Source organism: Schistocerca americana, chromosome 5, assembly GCF_021461395.2.
Source record: "Schistocerca americana isolate TAMUIC-IGC-003095 chromosome 5, iqSchAmer2.1, whole genome shotgun sequence".
In the NCBI taxonomy this organism is placed as follows: Eukaryota; Metazoa; Arthropoda; class Insecta; order Orthoptera; family Acrididae; genus Schistocerca; species Schistocerca americana.
The window spans coordinates 313,859,264-313,874,482 of NC_060123.1; the positions used below are offsets into that span (position 1 = coordinate 313,859,264).

A 15,219-nucleotide genomic window follows, 5' to 3' on the forward strand; every position below is an offset into this window, starting at 1 on the left:
TCCTTACAGGTGAGTTTCTGGGCAACTGAGAAACAGGGAGAGACGCTGGCAGAAGTGTCAGCCATGCCTGGTTAGGACATAAGATACGTCTGAACAGGGTATGATGACCGATGTGTAGTGATCAGTTTTCATCCAAAATGCTGGGAGTTAATATGTTTGTTTGGAAGGGGAGGCAGACACCTTTTGGCCGGTTGGCAATGACACAATCTAGGTGCACTCCCTGCAATCTTTCTCAGATGATTTTATAAAAAATACTCAGTAAAAAATATCATTTTTTGCAGTAGTTACAGCTGTGTCAGGTTCATGATGTGACCACCATTTTGTTAATGATCATAGTTGGTGGGATATTTACATGGAAGTAAGACACTGTGCAAAATTCAAAAAAGTTTGCAATGAAATATAGGGGTCGCTATTATTTTGTGACTGGTGCGTATTACATAATAGGTTGCTGTTATCAAATTTAGCTAACATATTGAATTTTTCTTTAGACCTGGATGGAGGTACCTATCTCCAATCTGAAGAACACTGATCTGATGTAACACATTGATTTGCAAGCGCGCTGTGCCAGCAATAAAGCCAGAGTGAAATATCCATATCGACAACATTCCTCATATTTCCAAAATAGTGTGTGGTGTCAAAATGAGATTTTGGAAAATTATAGCAGACAAAGAGAAGAGTACTTTACCATGTAGTTATTATGCAAATCTTCATTGGCAACCAAACAACTGTTAAAGTTGGTGTGTATAATCAATGAGACTGAAGACAAACCATCCTTGTTTTGGGAAAATACCATCCACACCATCCACACCATCCCAAAGATAGTAATTGACATCTGGAAAGGTAAAGGCACCATAGAGGCATTTCTGATGTTGGTTTCATAGCGGGTGATATAAGACTTGGGAAAAATAAAGATATATTAATATGAATTGTGGAACTAGAAAAAGTGTTTGTGTAAGATGTTGAAAATAGGTGTAAGTTCTAGAGAAAGGTGCTTAATATGATATGCATAAAAAAAGAGAACATGTTAGCTCTTGGTAGATTTTGGAATAACCATGCTAGGAGGCAGCCCAACAGCTAACTCAGAGTATGAATCAGCATGAAATTTATGTAATGAGAAATACTACTTGCAGTACTGGAATTGAAGCATGAATTCTTGTTGAAACTAAATTTGGCACCAGGAACGGTCTTCCTCACAACGCAAGAAAAATACAATGCAACTTACCAATACTGAAGTCACACAAACCATGTTTTGCAGCAACTTGTGCTCAATTGTTCTGCTATTTTACACACTCACTCTAGCCAAAAGTCATGCATAGAAATAAAAAAATATTCTTGCGTCTATTATAACTCGTAATGTGTAATTTTTTCCTTTTGCATTTTTATCACACATAGTATTTAAAATACTCATTGTTGACACAGCAGTAAAAATTACATGTCCTTGTGAGATCTAAAATGTAAATACTCTCAAGCAAGATTGAAACAAACGTCGTAAAAAAAATTGAATATTCTCTTGAAATTTCTTTTGTTACAAAGATTATTTTAAATTCCTATCTTTGCTGTCTTCTGAAGCAACGCACCAGTTTGTTATTACTAATGAGGAAAAGAAAACATTCATATTGTGAGAAAAAATAAAAAGATATTATGCAAACAAGAAAATGAAGAACAACAAAGTGCTTGACTTAAAAAGGTTGTTAAGCAGATATTGGCTTCTACCCCTGCTGTTCAATCTGTATGTTACCGAAGTAGTGATGGAAATAACGGAAGCTTCAGGAATGAGATTAAAATTCAGGGTGAAAGCATGTCAATGTTAAGATCTGCTGACGACATTGCTATCATCAGTTACAGTAAGGAAGAATTGCATAACTTGTTGAGTGGAATGAAAAGTGTAATGAGTACAGAATTTGTATTGAGAGTGAACTGAAGAAAGATGACAGTAATGAGCATTAACAGAAATGAGATCAGCAATAAATATGTCTAAATTTGTGACGAGGAAGTTACGGAACTAACATAAGACATGTGAAGCAAAAAGAACATAAAAAGCAGACCACCACAGATGAATAAGGTATACCAGGCCAGAAGAATCATGCAAGTTTAAAAAATCAGCTTAAATTTTGAGGAAGAACTTTCTGGGAATGTACATTTGGGGCGCTATATGTTGTGGAAGTGAATTGTGGACTGTGGGGAAAATTGACGAAGAAGAAAGTCAGCATTTGATAGGTATTGCTGTAGAAGGATGTTGAAAATTAGGTGCGCTGATGAATTACAAAATGTTCCTACTGAATCTGCAAGGAGAAAACAAGTACCAAAAACACTGACTAGAAAAGGGGGAGGGATGGTAAGACTTGTTAAGACATGAGGAATAACTTCCAATAGTACTAGATCGGAGCCTTAGAGGGTAAAACAAGGGAAGGCAGATATTGGAAGAAATCAAACGAATCATTTAGGACACTGGGTGCATAAGCTAGTCTGGAATGAAGTTACCACAGGAGAGGAAGTCATGGCATGCTGCATTAAACCAGCCAAAAAACTGATGACAGCAGAATAAAAATTAAATTAAAAAAACATTGTAATTTGTCTTTCACATGGGATATGTTTCTGTTGGAGACAACTGTTTCTTGGCTAAAAGCTTTGAAATTAAGCTGGCTCTAAAATTTGTGCGTATCAGCCTGCACAATTTTGACAAATTTTAAATGTTTGTATGAATTTTGCAAATTTTCTGTAAGATATCACACAGTGGAACATGTACACACAGTGCAGATGCTAGTGTATTTCTTTTTTGTGCCTAACTGTATATAGTATGTGTGTGTTAACTGAAGAAATATTCACAAACCAAGATCACTAGAAAAGCATTTTACTGGATGGCCATTTTTTATGGAACTAGCTTCCATTGTTGGATCTTATGCATTAAAATTTTTACAACATATTGTCCACCAGTGTTCAAAGCCGCTTCACATTGCATATGCACTTCCCACATCCATGAAGATCATTGCACGTTGGCATGTCAAATATAAGCGTGCCAGTGGGTGGTTTTCTACATGGTAGTGGGAAGTACATATGTAATGTGAAGCAACATGGAATGCTGATGGACAATATGTTCTAAAAAAAATTAGTGTGTATAAGATCCAATTATGACAGCATAGTTCTGCCAAACCGATCATTCAGTAAAATGATTTTTTAGTGATACTGGCTTGTGAAGTTTTCTTCAATTAATCATACACTGCAGATCACCCCCAGACTGACAATGTCAATCATGAGATTGACTTCATTTTTTTAATGTGAAAATACTTCGCAATGTTCATGTTATGCAGTTATGCATGAGATGTCATCTCTTGACTGTATCAGCAAATTTTGATGTAAATTTGGCATGTGTAATTTGTAATAGCACTTGTTATTCATTCCAGTTTGTTTGCTGTAAGTTTGTCACACACTAGCAAAAGGTAACTGTTTCTAGAACTTTCATATTGTTTTGTGGAACATTTAGCTGGAATGAAAGTAAGATAAATGTGTTTCATCCATACATACATTTTTTTTTTCTTCCTTCCAGAATGCTACCTTGCAGGGAATTTCTGGAACTGGATCCTTACGTATTGGTGCAGCATTTCTTGAAAAGTTCTTCCCAGGCAACAAAGAAGTGTACCTGCCAACCCCATCATGGGGTAACCATACCCCAATTTTTAAGCATGCTGGCCTTAATGTAAAGCAGTACCGTTATTATGATCCAAAAACTTGTGGATTTGATTTCCAAGGTGCTTTGCAGGACATAGCAGTGAGTAAAATTTTCTCTTCATTTAACATCATTTTCGTAATTTATTTTAATTGGACATGAGCAAAATATCCTATTCATGTGACATAATTTTCTTAAAATGTGTTACTTAATGTTTGCTATATTAGAGGAAGATATTTAAGAGTGTAGGATTGCTCTAAATGTGTCACATTATGTCCATAATTGAGTTATGTTATGCCATATTTCATTTCTAGAAAATTCCAGAAAAATCGATAATTCTGTTCCATGCGTGTGCTCACAATCCCACTGGTGTAGACCCAAAACCTGAACAGTGGAAAGAAATAGCGAATGTTGTGAAACAGAAGAAGCTATTTCCATTTTTTGATATGGCTTATCAAGGATTTGCTTCAGGTATGTGAAGTTCTATGTAATATTATTCAGAATGCTCATGCACCCCCTCCACCCCCATCCCCCCCTCACCTCCCTTTTGCATCACCCTGTGTGAGCTGACTTCCTCTCCTCACAGAAGATGTTATAAATAGTTCCAAGATTACATGTTGTGCAAAGTGTGTTGTTATTTCATGTTGCTAGAATGCCTGTCCTGATTTGTTATATGTTCCAATATGTGCGATTGCTCGGACTGATTCTTGACTGGAAGAAACCAGCTTGTTGTCTTGGACGTAGAGTATTCATAAAAAATGATGCCAAAATTGAGATGATAAAGGAAATGTGAAAGGATCTCTGTTGCTCTTAGCATATATGAGCATACAGTAGTCAGTGTAAGTAGCACAAAATCTTAAGAGACTGGAAAAAGGCGCGGTTGGCTCCAGTATATAAGAAGGGTAAAAGAATGGACCCATAAAATTGCAGACCAATATCTGTAACTTCTTTTTTCTGCAGAATCCTTGAACATATTCTCAGTTTGAATATCAACAACTTTCTTGCGACTGAGAAGCTTATGTCCATGAATCAGCATGGTTTTAGAAAACATCGCTCGTGCGGAACTCAGCTTGCCCTTTTTTCACATGATACACTGCGAACTATGAATGGAGGGCAGTGGAAAGATTCCATATTTCTAGATTTCTGGAAAGCCTTCCACATGGTGCCCCATTACAGGCTGTTAATGAAAGTACAAGCATATGGAATAAGTTCACAGACATGTGAATGGCTCAAAGACTTCTTAAATAATAGAACCCAGTATGCTGCCTTCATGGCGAGTAATCATCACAGAAAAGGACATCATCAAGAGTGTCCCAGGGAAGTGTGATAGGGCCACTGTTGTTCTCCACACTTATAAATGATTTGGCTGACAGGGTGGGCAGAAATCTGTGGTTGTTCACTGATGATGCCATGGTGTATGGTAGGGTGTCGAAGCTGAGTGATTGTAAGAAAATACAAGATGACTTAAACTTTCCAATTGGCTTGACAAATGACAGCTAGCCCTGAATGTGGAAAAATGTAAGTTAATGTGGATGGGTAGGAAGATCAGATCTGAAATGTTCGAATACACTGTTGCTAGTGTCCTGCTCGAGACAGTCAAGTCGTTTAAATATCTACGCGTAACGCTGAAAAGCAATATGAAGATCAGGAATGAGTAAGTGAGGACTGTGATAGGGAAGGTGAATGGTAGACTTCCATTTATTGGGAGAATTTTAGAAAAGAGTGGTTCACATGTAAAGGGCACCACGTATAGGACGCCGGTGCAACCTGTTCTTAAGTACTGCTATGTTGTTCGGCATCTGTACCAGGTCGGATTGAAGGAAGACATAGAAGCAATTCGGAGGTGGGCTGCTCGATTTGTTACCAGTAAGTTCTAACAACATTTGTTGCAGAGATGCTTTAGGAACTGAAACAAGAATCCCTGGATTGAAGACAACATTCTTTTTGAGAAATGCCATTGAGAAAACTGAGATAACTAGCATTTGAATCTGACTGCCGAATGATCCTTCTGCCGCCAACATACATTGCACATAAGGACCATGAAGATAAGATACAGGACATTAGGGCTTACACAGAGGCATATGGACAGTCATATTTCCATCGCTGTGTTTGTGAGCGGAATAGGAAAGGAAATGACAAGTAGTGGTACAGGGTACCGTGCGCCACGCACTCTACGGTGGTCTGTGGAGTGTCTGGGTAGATGCAGCTATCTTAGATGGTTTACTGAGGATTCTGTGGTGTATGAAAAAAGATCATTCAATAAGTGCAGTTAAATTCACAACGATTTAGGTAAAGTATCCATTTGCCCCCCCCCCCCCCCCCCCCCAAAGAACCATGGACCTTGCCGTTGGTGGGGAGGCTTGCGTGCCTCAGCGATACAGATAGCTGTGCTGTAGGTGCAACCACAAAGGAGGGGTATCTGTTGAGAGGCCAGACAAACATGTGGTTCCTGAAGAGGGGCGGCAGCCTTTTCAGTAGTTGCAGGGGCAACAGTCTGGATGAGTGACTGATCTGGCCTTGTAACACTAACCAAAACAGCCTTGCTGTGCTGGTACTGCGAACGGCTGAAAGCAAGGGGAAACTACGGCCGTAATTTTTCCCGAGGGCATGCAGCTTTACTGTATGATTAAATGATGATGGCGTACTCTTGGGTAAAACATTCCGGAGGTAAAATAGTCCCCCATTCGGATCTCCGGGCGGGGACTACTCAAGAGGACGTCGTTATCAGGAGAAAGAAAACTGGTGTTCTAAGGATCGGAGCATGGAATGTCAGATCCTTTAATCGGGAAGGTAGGTTAGAAAATTTAAAAAGGGAAATGGATAGGTTAAAGTTAGATATAGTGGGAATTAGTGACGTTCGGTGGCAGGAAGAACCTGACTTTTGGTCAGGTGAATACAGGGTTATAAATACAAAATCAAATAGGGGTAATGCAGGAGTAGGTTTAATAATGAATAAAAAAATAGGGGTGCGGGTAAGCTACTACAAACAACATAGTGAACGCATTATTGTGGCCAAGATAGACACGAAGCCCTCGCCTATTACAGTAGTACAAGTTTATATGCCAACTAGCTCTGCAGATGACGAAGAAACTGAAGAAATGTATAATGAAATAAAAGAAATTATTCAGATAGTGAAGGGAGACGAAAATTTAATAGTCATGGGTGGCTGGAATTAGGTAGAAAGAAAAGGGAGAGAAGGAAACGTAGTAGGTGAATATGGATTGGGGCTAAGAAATGAAAGAGGAAGCCGCCTGATCGAATTTTGCACAGGGCATGAGTTAATCATAGCTAACACTTCGTTCAAGAATCGTAAAAGAAGGTTGTATACATGGAAAAATCTTGGAGTTACTAGAAGGTATCAGATAGATTACATAATGGTAAGACAGAGATTTAGGAACCAGGTTTTAAATTGTAGGACATTTCCAGGGGCAGATGTGGACTCTGACCACAATATGTCGGTTATGAACTGTAGATTAAAACTGAAGAAATTGCAAAAAGGTGGGAATTTAAGGAGATGCGACCTGGATAAACTGAAAGAACCAGACGTTATACAGAGTTTCAGGGAGAGCATAAGGGAACAATTGACAGGAATGGGCGAAAGAAATACAGTAGAAGGAGAATGGGTAACTTTGAGAGATGAAGTAGTGAAGGCAGCAGAGGACCTAGTAGGTAAAAAGATGAGGGCTAGTAGAAATCCTTGGGCAACAGAAGGAATACTGAATTTAATTGATGAAAGGAGAAAATATAAAAATGCAGTAAATGAAGCAGGCAAAAAGGAATACAAATGTCTCAAAAATGAGATCGACAGGAAGTGCACAATGGGTAAGCAGGGATGGCTAGAGGACCAATGTAAGGATGTAGAGGCTTGTCTCACTAGGGGTAAGATAGATACTGGTTACAGGAAAATTAAGAGACCTTTGGAGAAAGGAGAACCACTTGTATGAATATCAAGAGCTCAGATGGAAACCCAGTTCTAAGCAAAGGAGGGAAAGCAGAAAGGTGGAAGGAGTATACAGAGGGTCTATACAAGGGCGACGTACTTGAGGACAATATTATGGAAGTGGAAGACGACGTAGATGAAGATGAAATGGGAGATATGATACTGCGTGAAAAGTTTGACAGAGCACTGAAAGACCGGAGTCGAAACAAGGCCCCCGGAGTAGACAACATTCCATCAGAACTACTGACTGCCTTGGGAGAGTCTGTCCTGACAAAACTCTACCATCTGGTGAGCAATATGTATGAGACAGGCGAAATACCCTCAGACTTCAAGAAGAATATAATAATTCCAATCCCAAAGAAAGCAGGTGTTGACAAATGTGAAAATTACCGAACTATCAGTTTAATAAGCCACAGCTGCAAAATTCTAACGCGAATCCTTTACAGACGAATGGAAAAACTGATAGAAGCTGACCTCGGGGAAGATCAGTTTGGATTCCGTAGAAATGTTGGAACACGTGAGGCAATACTGACCCTACGACGTATCTTAGAAGAAAGATTAAGGAAAGGCAAACCTACGTTTCTAGCATTTGTAGACTTAGAGAAAGGTTTTGACAATGTTGATTGGAATACTCTCTTTCAAATTCTGAAGGTGGCAGTGGTAAAATACAGGGAGCGAAAGGCTATTTACAATTTGTACAGAAAGCAAATGCCAGTTATAAGAGTCGAGGGACAGGAAAGGGAAGCAGTGGTTGGGAAGGGAGTGGGACAGGGTTGTAGCCTATCCCCGATGTTATTCAATATGTATATTGAGCAAGCAATAAACGAAACAAAAGAAAAGTTCAGAGTAGGTATTAAAATCCATGGAGAAGAAATAAAAACTTTGAGGTTCGCCGATGACATTGTAATCCTGTCACAGACAACAAAGGACTTGGAAGAGCAGTTGAACGGAATGGACAGTGTCTTGAAAGAAGGTTTAAGATGAACATCAACAAAAGCAAAACGAGGATAATGGAATGTAGTCGAATTAAGTCGGGTGATGCTGAAGGAATTAGATTAGGAAATGAGACACTTAAAGTAGTAAAGGAGTTTTGCTATTTGGGGAGCAAAATAACTGATGATGGTCAAAGTAGAGGGGATATAAAATGTAGACTGGCAATGGCAAGGAAAGCGTTTCTGAAGAAGATAAATTTGTTAACATTGAGTATAGATTCAAGTATCAGGAAGTCGTTTCTGAAAGTATTTGTATCGAGCGTAGCCATGTATGGAAGTGAAACATGGATGATAACTAGTTTGGACAATAAAAGAATAGAAGCTTTCGAAATGTGGTACTACAGAAGAATGCTGAAGATTAGATGGGTAGATCATATAACTAATGAGGCAGTATTGAATAACATTGGGGAGAAGAGAAGTTTGTGGCACAACTTAACTAGAAGAAGGGATCGGTTGGTAGGACATGTTCTGAGGCATGAAGGGATCACCAATTTAGTATTGGAGGGCAGCGTAGAGGGTAAAAATCGTAGAGGGAGACCAAGAGATGAATACACTAAACAGATTCAGAAGGATGTAGGTTGCAGTAGGTAATGGGAGATGAAGCAGCTTGCACAGGATAGAGTAGCGTGGAGAGCTGCATCAAACCAGTCTCAGGACTGAAGACAACAACAAGAACATCCATTTGCAACAAACAGCAGCTTGTCTTAAGTGGACATGCAAATTTTATATAAAACTAGGAGGAAAGATCTCATGGTGGTTGAGTACATTATTAGAGTAATGCCACTGGACTCTGAAACATCGGTTTAATGTCAAGGCACAAAACTACTAAGAGGCATAAGGTGGAATGGCAGCATTCAATTGGTTTTAAACACAGCATCTTACTGGTCACAACTTGGAGTTAAGAGTATGGAAGAGTGGATTTCAAAGACAGGTTTTAATCTTTGTGTGTGTGTGTGTGTGTGTGTGTGTGTGTGTGTGTGTGTGTGTGTGTGTGTGTGTGTTGTGTGTTGTTTTTTTTTTGTGATTGTCCTCACCATATTTTTAATTTACTACTATTATAAATGAAGGCCATCATTCTAAATTTTAAACACTTAGAAGTGATGTTTGTGGTCTCATATTTGATTTAGAACTATCCTGGTTGCCACACCTAGATGCCCTGAAGACAAGGATCCTGAAAGCACTCAGTATCTCAAAGTGCCTTAGTCAAGTCTTGGGAGTGGACAGGACTTGTAATCAGTCTCTTTGATGCAGTGATAGTTCTTCATGGTGCATCAGGTGTATAAGATCATCTGTTTCACATTCGCCAGCATACCATACCATTTCTTGCCCAACTATGGAATAAATATTGTCAATTCAGCCGAGAGCAAGGAGACGATTTGAGCTTCATGTGAAGCATGGGTTATTGTTATTTCTGTGTTAATATAACTTTTTAGAACACTTCACAAGATTTGTATGAATACTCTCTCCAAGAACATTGTCAGACAAGCACAAGATATAGCCAATTAAGTGAGATGTTGCGTGAAGTATAGGAAGCCATTCACAAGGACAATAGTGCTACGATGTACAATCTGTGGTCTGACAATTATTACAGATTATATTATGATAATGCAACATACAGTGTTATTGTGGACTCTGAGGACAGGTGTGAACAAAGAAAATTTGTTTCTTGCAATGATGTTTCCAAATATTAAAAAAAGTGAAAATATACCTACAGAGTTATATGATAAAATGTCTGAGATAAAGATAGATAAAGAACATTCTTAAACACCACATATGTCTGCCAGTGTACTACATAAACACAGCATTAAGGCACACATTGGATCGAAAGTTTGTTAGTGAAGAATTGCCTTTCATTTAGAAATCTGTCCAGATAGTGTGTAGAACTGTAGGAAATAAATGTTCAGGTTCAGAGGCATGGTGATGTTGAAGGTAGATGGAGTGACATCTGTGTGATGGTGAATTAATTTCATCTGCAATGAAATTACTTTGAGAATTTGCTGTTGGAGAAAAACAAGGAGGAAATGACATCTTTGGATGACATAATTAAATTCCATCTTTTAAGAAAGCCACAAATGACCTAGAGGATGGAAGCTGCACCAACCCTCCTTTTGTTGTGCTATGGGCATTTAGTATACTAGATTCATGCTCAAATGAAGTTGACATTGCAATACAACCTGCATAAAGAGGAGGTTATTAATGAGCTACATGATTCTCATTAGATGGCTTCATTGTTTCGTTTGTTTCAAAGGACTGGTGGTCCTTAGTAAAGAAAAGGAGGGGACAAAAATCATACTGTTCATCAAAGGTTAGCATAGTTGTGGAAGAAGGAGTGTGTCCCATCTTCTCTCCTGTAAAGAAGTGGTAGAACAAGCATTCATCAACTTAAAGATGAAGTAGAGAGATATTCGAACCTAAATATTGCAGGTGATGACTTGAAGATTGTTTTGTCTTGGTTGAAAGCTTATGTTTGTGGCTTCCCAAAACTGCCAAAGTGGCAAAGGAAGCCCTATGCATTTCCACTCATAACACTGCAAGTGAAAGAAATTTTAGCAGAGCAGGCTTAGTTATATCAAAGAAGTGCTGTGGTATTGGTCCAGATCATGTCAATGAAAGGTAATTCCCAAGAATAAGGAGGACAAGTATATTATTTTATGAAGACAATAGTATCTTAAGAAATGAACCACAAAGAATCTGTGTAAATAGTGTCTACTTGTGTAATATTCGTGTAGTATACAGTTTGATATCCTGAAATTATTGTTCAAAGTAATCTTTTTTTTCCGTTCTAGACACACAGCTGTCATGTACTATTGGGGTTTCTTTAACTTCTACTGTGTTAACATAACTGATTCTATTTTATGTCTCATTTATCTTGCCACTTTTATCTTTCCATTTACATGTCATAGAGAGTATTGTTTCTTCATTGAACTGTCATGAAATGACTTCATAACTTGAATATGATCATAGCAGACACAAGTTCCTCTTTTGGGCATATGTGGAACAAGTGAATTGTGTAACTAATTTTCTGATACTATGATGTTTCTGAGCAAGAGAGAAGGAAAAATACAAAGATGGAAATATTATAATGATGAAATAATGTATTCATTAAACATTTACTTGCCATGCATGCAATTTTCCTTGCAGGCTATTTATCACATTTAGTTGATATCTCCTCCACTAAGATTTTGACAATCACCTTGCTAGTGTTTGCATGTGCTTGAGTCACGACATACTCACTGCCACACTCAAGAGCAACAGCCAAGGTCATGAGTAATGAGTGTGTTTGATGTGCATGTTGGCTGCCTCGCCAATAGAGTAAAGAAAAGAAAAAAGAAAAAAGCAATGAGAGAGAGATGTGGGCAGTTAGTAATGGATGAACAGAGGAGAATGAGAAATGGTGAGAGTAGAGTTAAAAAACATGAAGGAAAAAAAGTACATAAAACATTACTTGGTCACTGCTGCTGTTTTGTAGTGTGCTTGGCAACAGGGTAGCCACAGGAAAATTATGTACAGTGATACCTTTGTAAAGAAATGTACAGTTATCTTTGTTTGTCTGTTTGATATTTTTATCATTTTTTAAAGTTTGTATGTCTTTAAAAAAAATGACTGATCTGTATTTATTGAAGCTTGAAAAAATATATGGACTGTAGTGCATTTAAAGTTCTTTGCTGCTTTGGATAAGTCATTTCTTCCACATCAAAAGATACGTTTGCCTGCATCATAACTGCCATTTTCTGTCCTTGGATATGCTGGCATGTCATCTGTGTGTTCTCAGTTGCCACTACATGGTCAGTCTGTACCAGGTCTTCAGATATGGGCCTTGACATGTGAGAAATGGCTCATCCCTAGGCTCAATTTTAGACTGTTTCCTCTGGTTTCAAATCTTCATTGCGTGCACTGATCAAAAAGCCATCTCTCTTGCAGCAATCTGTTGCAACTCACTCTGTCCTATTGACTTTCATGGCAAGGAGTAGGTTTACCTCAGAGTTGCTGTGGACATTCCCAGGCCAGTTGAAATATCCCCCCCCCCCCCCCCCCTGTGCGAGAGAGAGAGAGAGAGAGAGAGAGAGAGAGAGAGAGAGAGAGAGAATATGTTGGGGGGAGAATTAAGATAAAAGAAGAAGCCCCTTCACTAATAAGTCTTACAGTATCAAAGGCAGAGCAGCTTGCGAAACCACGTGTTGTTTATCAACTACCTTGTGTCCCCTGCACAGCTTTTTATTCAGTTATTAGTGTTCAAGGAAAGCTCTCTCTGTTTGCACTATGTACATATTGGTGGTTTCTCAATTTGTCATTTTTTTTAAATCTGTGAATGTTATTGATGTATGTTGTCTATTGAAAGTTATGAATGAGATATATTTACTAGCCTTAAAATTTGACCACAGGTGGAGCAGATGATGTAAATACAGCAGTTTTTCAACTACACATAAGTAATAATTTAATTGCAACTGCAAATTCTCACTAATTTCTAACTTACTTTTGGCAGGTGATGTAACTCGTGATGCTTTTGCAGTAAGGCACTTTGTCCAAGAAGGTCATCAAATAATTTTGACCCAGTCATATGCCAAGAACATGGGATTATATGGTAAATATAATGCATAATAAAAGCATGTAAGATCTGCACTTCAAAGATCTCATTTGACTTTTTGTAATAATATTCCTACTGTCAACAAATATTCAATAACGAACAATTAAATTAGTGCAGAGACAGGCACAATGAAAAAGATTACTAAACATTTAAACTTTAGCATAAAAAGTCCCCTCCAAAATAGGACCCCCCCCCCCCCCCCCCCCCACGCGTGCACGCGCACACGCACACAAAAAGCAAACAAAGCTCACCCCACTTACACATGGCTACTGTCCAACAAATAACAATATGTTGTTTGTTAATGTACCTTCCTGAAGTAAATAATTTTTCCAGCTTTTTTATAAATGGGAACCAGTATTCTCAAATATTGAGCCAAATATATCAGTTGTGCATATATAAAGGAACACTGCAGCCAGACACACTTTAATGAAGAATGAGGATGTTTTTAAAAGTACTTCACAAAAATGAGAATTATGTCCTCATAATGTAGAAGCAGTTGGAATCCTCAGTTTTGAGTCATAGTCCTATATTATTTCGATGATTGGTCTCCCTTTGCTGCATGGAACCTACAATATGATTATGTTAGAGGTACCTTTGCCTCTTAGTAGTTGACACTGCAATAATACAAAAGAAAACATTGTCAAGGTTCCTTTTATTAAAAATTCACTTTTGTTTTGATAGGTGAAAGAGCTGGTGCGTTTTCACTTATTGCTGGGAGCAAGCAAGAGGCCGATACAACGATGTCTCAGCTGAAGATCTTAGTAAGGCCAATGTACTCCAATCCACCCATTAATGGTGCTCGCATAGTTACAGAAATTCTGTCCGACCCAACTCTCAAAGCTAAGTGGTAAGATCACTTTGATGGATTTAAGATTGGAATGACAGTTCCACTTTGTAATGCTTTTGGAGGGAAATAAATTACTGTAACATCAATTGGTTTCATTCTGTTAAATTCTGTCTTATTTACCCTGAATGTGAGAAACACCACTTAAAAGTATAAAATTTGTGAAGGTTATGGTGAAGTATTTCTATCTCCAAAACATAATAAAATGTAACAGATTTCAGATAGCTTGTAACCCATTAGCCAGATACATCTATTAATTAATGTTAAATTGTAATTGAACATTGAATTTTAATTTAGATCTTGATTGTATAGCTAAACAAACGTTACTATTCCCTAGAATTAAATCTTAAAATTCAAACTATACCCTTCTGCAGCTTGTAAGAATGATATTGTACATGCCATGGCTGTTAACTTTTAAGTGGCTGCTGGTCCAATTCAATGAAATCTTCAGAGGATGGTAGTTGTCATAGATTGAAAGTTGCATGATTTTAAGCTATTTGAAGTAATTCATTCTTATGTAGAAAGGAGACATTGTCTCCAAAGTTAGTGCTACAGAAATATAGCATCTCACATTGCTTTTATACTGTTAGATGTTGGTGCCCCTATACCCCCGCCGGCGAAACATTGCACTTGACAGTTCGCTTTTTGTCTAGTTAGGTTGGCTATACTGTAATAGCGATGTTGCAACAGCAGCCTCTATACACACAGCAGACGATACAGTTTTCCGTCCCGTCTCGTAAATGCAAACGATTGAGCAATTACAGTGTATATAAAAACTCGTTTTTAGTTGTACTACAATGACAGGAAGTAAACAACCGTATAATAATGCATGTAAAAGCATAACAATGCGCACCCTTTCGATAACGGAGCAAAGAAATACAAAAAACAAGCATCTGACGACTGATACTTTAAAATCAATAATGTACATAGTTTACGAAATAAATAATAACCGAGATTGCAATAAATAACCAATATTAGTAATTTTTCACTCACCAATTTACAGCGATAATGGCGCAATTCCATCCAGCTCGCCATCATCACTGTTGTCCGATTCATCGCCAAAACCGTCTTCATCGTCGTCATCAGCAAGACAAATCATTAATTGTTCATGGCCACTGATAATGCCTTCTATTGTCTGTGCTGCTCGTATAAGCTTCTCGATGTGCTCTACTTTTTTTCTCCATGAGGCTGCAT

At 38.1% G+C, this 15,219-nt stretch overlaps 1 protein-coding gene across 1 annotated transcript in view; it reads left to right on the forward strand.

The window, feature by feature from the left end:
* Window positions 1-15,219, forward strand: part of LOC124615813 (aspartate aminotransferase, mitochondrial) — a 68,949-nt gene that overhangs the window by 37,009 nt on the left and 16,721 nt on the right. Inside the window, exons 4-7 of the mRNA XM_047143954.1 lie at window positions 3,545-3,766; window positions 3,979-4,135; window positions 13,080-13,178; window positions 13,863-14,028. Coding sequence (XP_046999910.1) covers window positions 3,545-3,766; window positions 3,979-4,135; window positions 13,080-13,178; window positions 13,863-14,028 — 644 coding nt within the window. The remainder of the gene's footprint in view (window positions 1-3,544; window positions 3,767-3,978; window positions 4,136-13,079; window positions 13,179-13,862; window positions 14,029-15,219) is intronic.